This window comes from Phalacrocorax aristotelis, chromosome 2 (assembly GCF_949628215.1).
Source record: "Phalacrocorax aristotelis chromosome 2, bGulAri2.1, whole genome shotgun sequence".
Taxonomy (NCBI): Eukaryota; Metazoa; Chordata; class Aves; order Suliformes; family Phalacrocoracidae; genus Phalacrocorax; species Phalacrocorax aristotelis.
Genome location: NC_134277.1, coordinates 18,688,275 through 18,701,252, shown reverse-complemented (window position 1 = coordinate 18,701,252; position 12,978 = coordinate 18,688,275). Strand labels below are relative to the sequence as shown.

The 12,978-nt window shown below is 40.6% G+C and overlaps 1 protein-coding gene across 14 annotated transcripts in view; it reads right to left on the bottom strand.

The window, feature by feature from the left end:
- Positions 1-480: 480 nt before the first annotated feature.
- The window catches only part of ABI1 (abl interactor 1), an 84,119-nt gene continuing 71,621 nt past the window's right edge, over positions 481-12,978 (bottom strand). For 2 of the 14 annotated variants that reach the window (XM_075082600.1, XM_075082593.1), the window contains 5 exons: positions 12,214-12,294; positions 10,387-10,563; positions 7,439-7,525; positions 3,044-3,229; positions 481-1,360 (listed from right to left, as the gene is read on the bottom strand). In XM_075082600.1, coding sequence (XP_074938701.1) covers positions 1,185-1,360; positions 3,044-3,229; positions 7,439-7,525; positions 10,387-10,563; positions 12,214-12,294 — 707 coding nt within the window. In that variant the 3' untranslated portion in view covers positions 481-1,184. The remainder of the gene's footprint in view (positions 1,361-3,043; positions 3,230-7,438; positions 7,526-10,386; positions 10,564-12,213; positions 12,295-12,978) is intronic. The other 12 variants (XM_075082604.1, XM_075082595.1, XM_075082596.1 and 9 more) reach the window with 6 other exon arrangements.

The window sequence follows — 12,978 nt, the reverse complement described above, 5'->3', positions numbered from 1 at the left end:
AGTAGTACCACATTCCTTTTGAGGTTATTTAAGCCACAGAATGTGTAGAACAGGGAAGTACCTCATCTCTACCCCTCTCTGCCCTCCGTCCCTTAACACAATGGCTACGTTCCTCTCATGTTTGTTCCCCCTTTGTCGTATCTTCAGGAGAGCCTGCCGTCTCTGCTCAGCTCACCAAGCCAGCGAGTTTCCACTGAGAACTGTCAGAAGCAGATAGCATCCAACTTACTACATCTAGATAACTAGATTCAGTCAAGAATCCTTGCTAAAACTAATTTTGGAAGAAAAGAACTTTTAAGAGTATGTGTAAGTGTGTAATTCAGGTTTCATACCTAATTTATTTGCCCTCTGTGAGTGATAAAGTCATGTTACAAACATTTGCTTTTTAGTACATTGCCTGTGATAACACAGCCATGATTTTGCTAAGTTAGCATTCCAAACTTCTTTGCCAAGCCAACCAACAAAGTAATGGACAAGACCTTTGGTTCACTTATATATTTATGAATGGAAAAAGTCATAATGTAAATTTACTCATTAAAAAAAATTGGGTACAAATTACACATACATAAGACCACCCATTTTTTGATTCACATGGACACCTTAGACCCAAACAACTCATTGTAATAGACTTCAGTGAGAATACTCCAGGTAAAGATTACAACAATTGGAAGCATCTTGGATTTTTAAAAAAGTATATTTCAATACATAAGTTTGTATGCATGCTTTAAACAAATAGAGTTCAAGAATGAGCAAAGAGTCTAAACAAAAAGTAATATGACCAGCACTAACATTAAACTTCTCATCCAGATTTTAATATGTTAGTCTAACGTAGTGTTAGTTACCATGCTGTACTGAAAAATGTAATGGCACAATCTGATCATGGTTCATTAAATATTATACCCTACTTCCCCAGAATATTTAGGCTGGTCATAAAATTAACAATGCATAAGTAAATAAGTATAACCAGTTATAGACAGCTGCTTGTTTTACAAATTGCCATCAGGTAAGACATACCATCTCCAGAGACTTAGAGAGGCGGACATTCAATCATACCATTAAAACAGAAGAAACGGGCACATTTTTCTTGAAAGTATATTAAGACAATTCTGTTAGCTTTTAATTACCCCTTGTAAATAACCATGGCATGACTGAATACAAGACCCAGCTTTGAAAAGCAAAGGATTTTAATCGGCATAGTGCATGATTGATTCAACATAATTCCCAGGAAACAAGCCAGTTACTCGATTGCAAACTCCTTCATACCAGCCATCATCATTCTTCTTGATCACGTAAATGATTGCACCCTCCATAAATGACAGCTCATCATCTTTGTCCTTTGTATAGTCATATATAGCAACAACTGTGGATTGAACAGGGACATGTTTAGCATTTTATTAATAGCACCAGTATTAAACATTTTTTGAAATACAATTATTTTTTAAAAGACGGGTTTGCTATCCTGGGTTTTTCCATAAATGAATTCACATGCTTTCCCTGTTGAACATTAAGACCAGAAAATGAAATGTCACTCTTCTTGCAACATTAGCTACCGTAAGAAGTGGGTGGTGACTACACTGAACGCTCAGTTAAACTATTGACAGAGAGGTACGGTTGACCACGACACAGTAAAGCGGACCACATGGACACTTCAAAGCTGAACTATGAAATAACTGGCTCCACGAGCATGGCAGTCACTTCTGGTATGGATCCCTGTATAAGGATCTCTTGATTAGAGAAAGCCTTACCAAAGAAAAAAAAAAAATTGTAGAAATGGCCCAACAACAGGAAAAAAAAAAATCCTGCACTGTGGCCCCTGCAGCCATAGAGCATGTACTTCAGGAATGCTCTTGGAACACAGCTGCTTAAGCCACTGACTGTACTGAAATCGATGGTCTTTGCTACAGAGCTTCTATGTAATAAGTTTCAGCATTACTTTTCAAGGAGCTGCAATGAATGCGGGCATAAAAGTCACCATAGGAAAAAAGTAGAAGCGAATTTACAGCAACATCAGCTATTTTTCAACACCTGCTCAGTGAATACATTAATCTTACCAACATCCAACTCATTGTGTGCAGAGATTTCCCAAAGGAAAGTAAATGTTGCCACCAATAATGTTGGAATTAAAAACCACCGCTATGAATACACAAACTTTGGACATCACAGCTTTATCCTTCAAAACAGTTAACAAGGATTTATGCAACTGATCAGTTTTATGAATTCCAAGAACCTACTATTTTACATATATGTATTCTCAGAAATCTGATGTCTTAATGCCTAGCAACTAATGATGCGCTGTATCAGTTATTCTCATCCTGTGGGCATGTCCTGCACACAGTCCAGTTAGGAGTGGAGATGGAACACAGCAGTTCTGCCAAAACAGGTGTCACAGGTACCCTACCCCATTTCCTATGTGCTACAGTACCAGCCAGATCATGAGAAAACTTGCAACATTGCTGTTGACAAAATGGTCGTCATCATCAGAACGCGGACAACTCTACAAGCCAGAAATCAGCACCTCAATTATTCACGGGAAGAGGCATTTACTATATGAGTTCATACCTAAGCACAGTTTATAGCCTGCTGATCTACAGTCACTGGTAAGTCTCCAAGGTAGCCTCACTACATTTTGTAGTTGAACACCTAATGATCCATTCTATCTATTGAGTTTGATGGGATAAATAGAGCTTGGGCTTTCTGGCCTTCTTGCCACACTATTTCTAGATTGCCCAGCAATCCTGAGGTAGCTACAGACACAGTCCAGCAACTCAGCAAAGATGAAAGCCATCCGACTTAGATCTGCTTCTCAGAAAGGATTTTTTTTATCCATTCTAGAATGCTTGAAGGTGTTTTATAATCCTTCCAAAGAATGATATTTAATCACATTAGGTGTTGCCACAGACAAACTAATAAAAGAACGGTTTGAGTTCTGATTCAGCAGGGACAATGATTGTTTTCATCAGACCCAAGCTAAATCCTTTGTTCCCTTCGGATACCATTAATCCTCTGATACTGCAACAACACAGAGTTGCAGCACTTCTCTTACCTTTCTCTATATAATTTTTAGGTGCCCAAGCAGGATCTCCATCTGCGTAGGGATCGCTGTACTGCACAACTGCAGCCTCCTCATCCTCATAATCCACAGGGGGTGGAGGTGGAGGAGGAGGAGAGTCATCAAACATCGGCATCTCATCAGGAGGCGGTGGTGGGGGAGGAGTCGGGCTATCGGCAACTAGAAACGTTTGGAGATTATTTTTTTCTTAAATCAAAACAGTGTGGAGTTGCAAACAAACCTGAGGCTGTACACTGTAAATAAAAGGGGTGGGGGGACAACACACATAGCATGCACTATAATACCATGCACTGATTAGAAACAGAGGCTCTGTATTAACAGCTACAACATACAACTACATTTGTTATTAGTGGTCAAATCTATGTATAAATGCTACTAGAGTCAAAGCACATGCTGCAGGGCATAAGCTAAACACCAGCAGAAAGGAAAGCTTCCTGCTCCGCCGTCCATGCGCTGAGGGGCTAGCTGCAGCGGTTAGCTATGGGAGGACTCCGAGTGGCACCCTCTGAGCCAGGCAGCAACAGGCCTCTGGACTGGACCAGCAGCTTGATTATTTTTTAACAAATCCTTTGTCTATAACGATCACTTTAATTTATGTCTGAACACTGCTTCTTTGGATTCCTTTTCTCTCAGAGCTAGCATTAAGGGGACAAAAAGATCTGGTGTGGATCATAAAAAAAAGGGAAGAGGCTAGTGTTTAAGATTTAACCAGGTAAGAGAATGCCAACTAATCCTTCTGCAGAAGAAAAGCTTTGTACTGATCCTTATCTTGCAGACTAGCTTGTGTGTGTGCACATATCCAGGATTCAATTAATAATGTAAAACTACAACAGGCAGCTGCTGCTCTTGGGGAAAAAGTGCTCAAGGAATTAAGTGTATAATCCAAAATGTCAAATCCCTGCCCTGAGATTCTCCAATCAGCACCATTACAAGTTGCTTTGGGAAAGGGAAAAAGAGAAAGGCATTATGGTACAAATCACTCTGAAAAGCAGTTCATCAAATTAGTTTTCAGTAATGTTCGCAGCAGCTGGCAGCAAAGGAGAGAGAGCAAGACATCAAGTCACTTATCCTATTCCTTAGGAACTGTGGTCCAGTACACATGGACCTAGGTGTAAGCAGTACGAAGCCAGAAGTTACTGAAAGGAAGCTACGGTCACTAAACTCAACTTTGTTATATAGCAATACAGATTTAATTACAAGGGATTTGGGAGTCTGTGCATTGAAAAAACAGGCTGAAAACCACTGCTCTAGAAGGGGTTTGACTGCAAGGAGCCATCAGGCTGTGCATGTGCTCCAGAACATGTAGCTCCAGCACACTACACTAATTTTGAGAAGAAAGCCAAGCTGCAGGGCAAGGAAAGAACACTGAGTTACAATGGCACTGGAGATTAGAAATAAGGTTTATGTTTGCTTTAATGTTCTTTACGTTTGCCTGGCCACTTCTCCAGCAGTGACTAACTTCGTCTCTTCAGCCACATGCCCCTGACACAGGGCTTGAGCACAGCTCCCACGTCCTGGCTCAGTCAGAGCACTGCGCAGGTATAGGGGAAGCCAAATCTGCTGCTGCATGGGGGCAGAAGCCAGCAGGAGCTGCTGGGGCAGAAGCTGCCTCAGCCCTGCCACCCAGCCCATTCTCTACCCCTTGAAGAGCTAATGCTGTTCTTCACCTGCGAGCCCAGCTCCTCTTCAACTTGACCAGTTGAGCTGTATACCTACCCCACAGCTCTCTCCAGCAGTAAGACTGGCTGCCACTGTGTTAGTAATTCGTCTCCCATACATAAGCCCATTTATGTCACTTGGAGACAGGCTAACAAAGTCTTTGGCTAAGTGAACACTACGTCTTGCCTGTGTTACTGAAAGCACTCACAGGCAGGCTTCATTAATCCACTACAGACACATGACAACACTGTTTATGAATGGATTGGGTTTGTGCAGTAGTTTCAGCACAGCTTTCACAAAATGTATTTCTCCCCTTAACTTCTGTCTGCAGCCATGAAAAAAACCCCAAACAAACAGTATTGAAACAACAATCCTTTGAGATCTTGAGAAATCCTTACCTTACTAAATGCAAAAAGTTGTATTTATTCAACAGTGAAGTTGCTTATTTGAAAAGAAGAAAAGAGGGCAGGAAATGCAAGTATGAAAGCACCAACACATACCCTGACTGTGTTCTGCAGTGCAGAAACTGCATGCTTTATGTGAAACATTTAAGACAATTCAACTTCACATTTAAACAAGGAGAGAGAATGGAACAGAAAATTAGACAAGTGCCAGCCCATGGAAGTATCCCCCCCACACCTCTTGGATTTTAACCTAGACTTTTCCTGGTTCAGAACTTAAAGCAGGCAGACTCTAGAATAGCATTACTTTTCCTGGGGGTGGGGGCAGAGGAAGCGTACAGAAAACCACACTAAATGAGAAAGGGTAAAAGGATCAGTATTTACGCAGCTCAAAATTGAGACACCTTCTCTTGTATGTATTCACACCCCTGTTCTTTAAATGGGGACAAGCAGATTCCTTTTGAAAGGACTGGGTGTGACAGTACAGCGATTTACATCCAATCAGCTGTCCCTGGGCACTGGACACAAAACCTCTCTGAAGGAAATACCCATAGTTTGGGCACAGGGCGCAGGAAAAAAGAATAGGTGTTGCATAGCTTCTTTCAGAGGACAAGGACAGAGGGCTTCGAAGATCACAGAGCAGAGGACGTTGCTGTCCAAACCCAGAGGTCTTTATGATAAGGAAAAGGCAAGCCTTCAACATCTCCCTAACTCCACTCCCCTGTAGACTTATTGCAGAAAATGAGGCAGATGAAAGTCTAGCACACAATGCCAAAAGTCAACAACAGCCTCTACAGCCAGTTTTGCGGCGCGTATGCGCAGACTGCCACACGCTCCCCTGCCTCCGAAACGAGGCAGCAGCAGCTCAAAGCCATACTCGTTATATGACTTTCAAACCCAAGGGAGTGTTAAAAGAAAGAAAATAAAAAGAACAATTCCTAAGACCAGATTTCAAGCTTCAGCTATTTTTGCTGCAATCTCATTCACAAGTCAGCTTGCTTTTTGTTGCACACACGAATAAGTCTGTCCGTTTCACCTCTGCTCTCCCGAGGGCTGTGTTATCTCCAGGAGGACAATACTTGGAACAGTTCAGAAGCAGGTGTCAATTTTCTCAAGTTTATCTGCAAGTGAAGACATTCTGTAACCTTTATCTTCAGTAGGTTTACCTCTACACTTGGAATTTTGGAAAGGTTTGTCAACAGAATGTTGTGGCATACTATTCTACATCAACATGATTCTTACTATTTACCTAGCACAACACCGAAAAACCCTTCTTTTGAACGAGAACCAGAGAGATGCCTCCTATCTCTAGGGGAATGCTCAGAACATGACCACTTGAAAGCTCTAATGAGAAGCTGAACAGCAGTGCTAGTCAGATCTGGGGGCCCCTAAATGTATGCTGGAGCTACGTAGCTACTGTGTAGTAGTAGCCCCTGAGATGCTAGCAGACTTCGCTATGGCTCCCAAACACTTTAAAAACATTTTATACTTATTTCATGCCCTATCTACATTGCATTCATTCTGCTGTTTACAGAACTGCACTGTAATCCTACAGCAAAGATGTCCCCAGATCAGGAAAATGGCTTTACACCTGCACTAGCATTTGGGACAGTAACACTGACCTGAAATGAATCAAACGGTAATGGTAAAAGCAGAGTTACCAGCATAAAACACCTTGCAGCACAGGTCATAGTCAGGGAGCACATCTCCTGCAAACCTAACAAGCAGAGCTATGCTGCAAGAAGCTCAGTAGGGAAACTTGGCTAAAGAACACAAAAAAATGGATAATGAAAGGCTGACGACAGGGGAAATACCTTACAAGCTCCTTTGTAATGGCATTAGAACATAAGACTGCACATTTTCAACTGACCGTACATCTTCCTGAAAACTACTAGAGTATGAGAGTCAATGGTTACACAGTACATATTTTGACAGTCCAAATAAGCCTTTCTAATAAAAACTAATCAATTATCCCTAGTGAAAAAGCCTCAGGCAGGACGATTCAAAATTAAATTAATATTTTTCATTAAGATACATGTCTATATTCGCACCAAGCAGATGCCACATATTTCACACTGTATTTCCATAATAAATTTGCAGTTCAGAACTTAAATGGGTCATTAATAAAAATGCACATGTTATAGAATATTGAAGAGTGTGCCCTTCAGCTCCAATAGCATATTGACACTAGAATGCAAGATGGTATTAGCTTCTGGAAAAGGAAACAAAATAGAGTCTGACTTGCCAGCCATGCATGCTAGAAGAAAGTAGGCTCTACCCTTTAACAGCTCAGCTTGTCCAAACTTACTGTTTTCCTGCACCCTGGCCACGAAGCCTGTGAGAGGTATCTGTGGAGTCAACTGGGGCATAGGGGGAGGGGGTGGAGCAATAGAAACTGGTAGCAACACACACACACACACACCCCATATTGGGGAAAGTCAGACAGACAAAAGGGGGACAAAAAAAAAAAGGAAACAAACAAAAGCAGCCATCAGTAACGAGGACCACAAAACAAAGTATGTAAAGAACAACAAGAACACATACACAGAAGAGCCTCCTTCAAGCTTGTGTTTCCAACACGGCTGAGTTTCTGGTTAGCCAATTGAGGATCAAAAAAGCAAAGCATGCCCCTCTGTTTAGCTGAACAAAAAGCTGAGCACAGGCTGTGTGTCTGGAAGCTCACAGGGTACGTGTTTGAAGGGACTTGCTCTGCTTCACTTGGCGAGCACACAGAACCAAGCTTTTCATCTTGCTGCCAAGTAAGGATTACTCAAATTTAGGAGTTATTTTTTAAAAGTACGGTACTAGAAGTAGAGGTGATGTTTTGCAGGATTCTGGACTCCTCCTCCAAAATAAGAGTAGAGCACTACATCAAGTGCAGCGAAGCAGCACTGACCCAGGGCAAAGACAACTACTTTACAAGGGAAACAATGCTGCAACATCAATCCTTAATGATCATACAGAGCAACTCCTGTAATTTTGTTTCTGCTGGGGTGGGGGACACTGGGTTGGCTTACTATATTTTTGTTTTACATAGAAAAAGGGACCTTGTTGCTTGTTGGTAGGATAACCAGGTGGGTTTAGAGCAGAATGGAGCTTTATTTTGAATTACTAAGTCTTCTGTGGTTAGAGGCACTCGGCAACCTAAGAGGCTGGCAAAGGCTTCAACAGCTACAACTGGCCATGCTAGTGCACAGAGCTCCCCCGGAAGCATTTGCAAGCTCATCTTCGCTGACCTATGCACCTCTTTGGTGCGTAATGAGATATGAGACACACGGCACCAGCGCCCAGAGATGCTGGGCTGACACCCAAGATGTTCAACTCTTCCTTCTGCAAGTAGGAAGGAGGCATGGTAGCAGAAGCATGCCATTCAAAGTATCACCTCTGGCAGGATGCCTCCCCGTGAAGCAGGGGGAAAGAAAAAAAGGAAAAATCCAACAAAACATCAACTCATTTGTTTATACCGTGCCCCTTCTCAGTGGAATTTCTCTTGCACTGAAGCAAAGAAATTCCTGTGAAGGTGGGAATTCAGCAGGGTAATATAGTTGGAACCAAATTTGAAAGAGGTTCTATACTATACTTCAAGTAAGGAACAGTTTTAAATAAAGCCATAACTAAGATTAATGTTTGATGAATAAAAATGGAGCATTTAGTTCATTACAAAACCAATAACCAAATAAACTGTATGGGAGAAATGATCAATAAAAAAGGGAGAACAAACAGATTTCTCACAAAATTGAAGTAAATGTCTAAGAAAAACAGAGTATTTGTTAGCATGAAAAGTAAAACCTCAAGGAAACACGGGATCTGGATTTAATGTCAAGACAGCATTAATTTTTTTAAAAAAATCACCAGTTATAGAAACAGAGGAAAACAGTTTGAAGTAGAAAAACACACCCATCAAAATACTGTTTAAAAAAATGCTGACAATCAGTATTTTGAAAACACCAGAGAGGCTAGATTAAGGAACAGCACCTGCATTTGAGCAAAAAATTGCTTTGGACAAATGTAAATGTTCAGAAACAGTGGTGTGCACAGCATTTAAGACAACTGAACTACTTCCAGAAGTAAAGCCCTGTTTATTCAAGAGAACACAACTGTTCAAACAGGAAGGAGTTTCTGTTGTTATGGTGAATTAATTTGGGGGAACAAAAGTGCAAAGGAAAATAAAGGGCCAGTATGAGTGAGAGAGTGGGAGGAAAATCAGGATTGAAAAAAAAAAGGATAGGTACTGTCTGAATATAAAAAAGCTTTCTGATAGACATAACACTTCTAAACCACTGAGAAAGCTCTTCACCTCAGTGCCTCAAATATTTTATATGCATTCTTTCCTTAAGTACACAACAGCAAACACTGATCCAAAGTGATCTTCAGCCCAAACATCAACATTTCTTTTTGAAAGAAATATCACTCTGAAGTTTAAAGAGTTGGCATGCTGAAAAACACCACCAGAAACCATTAGAGGACTATCACTCCACGTGTATCTGGTCAAAATCTATGGAAATGGCAAGGAAGAAGTTTCATCATAGAAACAGCTTTCTACCAACACTCACATAGATCCTTATTTTGCAGATCCTCTGCAATGAACCTTGTTTGCCCTGTTGGGTAGGTAGGCAGGAGGCTGCTGACTAAAATGTGCTAACTTGCCCACAGCATCCATCCCTTCCCTCATTCATTTCCACCTAATACTACTACCAGTGTGGAAGCACAGAGGAGGAGTCTGATAAAGAGAGAGAGGCTGAGCTCTTCTTTAACAGTCAAGCTTAAAACTAAGAACAAAGGAGAAACACGGAATCAGGAAAGGATTTGGGAAAGAGACAGAGAGGAACTGTGTAATGGGGAAAGTTTGATACATGAGCACTGTGCTCTGACAGCACTCTCTTGCCACTAGCCCAGTAGTGGAGGGACCGTACTACAACCATATTAGGTCTCCTGCAAAATAAAATCTGGTTTTAGTTTATGTTCTCCAAGCACACCTGAAATGCTAAGGATAATGTGCCTATAATTAGATAGGCAATCATAATAATTTCCTGTCATGAGTAACAGCAAACAAGTCAGAAGGGAAAACAGTATAATTGCATATAGCGCAATCACTGTACAACTTCAACATGGTTTTTCTTGTTTGTTTTTCCTTCTATTTTAGGAGAGAAAGCAGTAATTTGATTGATGCTCTTCATAAATGAATTAAAATGCCATGCATGCTTTTACAATCATTTTGCTCAAAACAGTTTGTGATTTCGGAGCTCAGAAGCTTACTTGAATTTTGAGAATAGAGAGGCCCGCCATTAACATGAGGTTGAGCAGAAAATGGGGCAGTCACAGAAGGATTCCGTCTGTATCCACCAGAAGATGTTGAAGAAGTGGTAGAGTTGTGCCGCGAGATTTGCCTGGTCATTGTGCCATACTGGGAACCAGGAGCTGAACCCGGAGCAGCTGAAAAGCATTAGCCAGAGGAACCAAGGAAAAGACTTAAGCAGAGCATTACTTGTGACAGAACGCAGAAAATAGAAAAAAGCCCAGAACATGGGAAATACTTGATTACAGGTCTCCAATAACTTAAGACCAGTGACAGGAGATTAACAGAAAACAAACATCCCTGTAATAATTAATAATAAGAAAAAACATACAGGACATAAACCAACATTCATATAAAGGGCATTTGAGAAATGCTGAGAACTACTTTGAGAGACTGGATTGGACAGGAAAATTGAGTCAGCTTCCAACTCCTAAGCATATCTCAATTATTCTACATGCAATACCCTTTATTAAAAAGCACACAGAAAAAAATTCACATTGTGCTCAAAGCAAATGTTTTCCATGGTGAACCAGAACTTGTCTCCAATCTAATATAAAAAGACACTCTAACAAAACAGTAAAACAAATGTCATGAGCTTCGGACACTTGGCACATTTAATTGATCATATTTGCTAGTTGTGCTTTTATATTGATGGAATTTGCACTAACAAATCAGAATCGCCATTGCCAGCTGACAGAAAGCCATGTCACTCACTCTTCAGGATGAACATCCATTTTTACCTTCCACATGCTTGCTGCACAAATTTCAAGGTTAATAAAACCATTTAAGTTCTCTTTTGGATTAACCTCTGACAGAGAGAGAAAACAATCACACCTTGCAAACTAATGAATCTCACACGTTGAGGTCACATGGATCAATGCAATTTTTAAATGCAAAAATCATTTTGCAATAAAATTTTTTGTGCTTTTACATACATATGTATATATCTTATATAAATATATATAAATATATACAAAAATGCACAGACACACAAATATATACACAAACTGTGCGATCAGAAGTTTGCAGTCCTGTAACGCTATCCAAAGTCACTTTCACTTAACACTTCAGTAAGGGAAAGTGCAAAGGGTTATGTGGGTCAAAGCCTCCAAAGCTAGTTGCATAACACAATCAATTAATTTTGTCATCAGTCATGTGATAAGAAAGGGTGGGGTATTTTCTCCTGCCTGTTTTAAAAAGCACTACTTTTAAATCCCATCCTAACAGCTCTATGTAGTGCTTGAAGCAGTTTTTCAAGAACTGTTAGTTTGTATCAAGTATTCCAGTTTGCCACCCGCCTGTAGCACTACAGAATCAAACTGAAGCCACTGTGACAGACACTTCTGCTTTTCAGTCACTGTACACCCACTTGGTAAAATACATACATCACCTTACACATCAGCTACGGTTTTTAACCAGAATGCAACTGTTGCACCTTCATTTCTGCTGCAGGAGTGATATTCATTTGGAGTTCTTTGGAGGTTTGGAGTTCTTATAGGTCAGACTGACTGGATCTTAGCTTTATTGGGAAGAGAGATTTCAAGCAACTGGCAGCCTTTTCCCCACACCTTGTGCATTTACCTTCAGAGGCTTTAACCACAGGAAATTAGTGATTAATTTGTTTAAAATTAAACAAACAAAAAAAAAAATCCCAGAACTGATTTTTACTTTAAAATCATGTAGACCCCACTACAGTAGAAAAAACACCCTCACTAATCCATTAGGAAGAGATGATTATTGATTATGCAGCGTGACTGCAATCACTTCAGCATTGACACAAGGCTCACCTATCAGACTGCCCATCGGGAGAGGTGGTGGCAGTGGTGGTGCTGGCGGGGCTCCAGGAGGAGGAGGAACAGAAATGTATGCTAATAAAATAGTTTATATTCCCAATTAGGCCATGTTTGTTTTTTTTTTTTTAAAAAAAGCACCAAATAAGAAACCATGGGCACTTGTTAGGCTTCCCAGATAAATACAGAAATTCAACTTCAGTCAACTGATACAAACTCAGGCCCTGATCCTACACACAGGATTCTACATCTGTAGACCTTTATTCCCATTGATTTTTATGGGATGCCAAATGACAATAAGGTTTCATGTCTATTTGTACCACTGCAGGATCAGAAACACCTGGGAAAGGAAAGTGTACATGTGCATAAGAAAGTGAAGACTTAAATCTCTCTTCCTTAGATGACAAGAGGTGCAATAGCAAAATTACGTAACACCAAAACACCGCTGTTTTCTTGTCCAAGTTAGCTTTATGTGCTTACAAAGCACACAGATAATAAGTGACTGAGTTGGTTTATTACCAAGATAATAATCCTTCTGGCTTATAATAAAGAAGGATCCTACACATTCTCACCATTCATCGTTCTTAAAGACATGAATGTCCCTTAAAGACAAGCAAGTATGCTTTCGCTGCTGAGAGACCCTGCACAGTTCTCTTATTGCAGTGCTGTCTTATACACACTAGTTCTCCTGCCTCTCTTAATGATCTCCATCATAGCTTAGCAACTTCAGACTGTAATAGTAGCATACACAACACTGGCAGA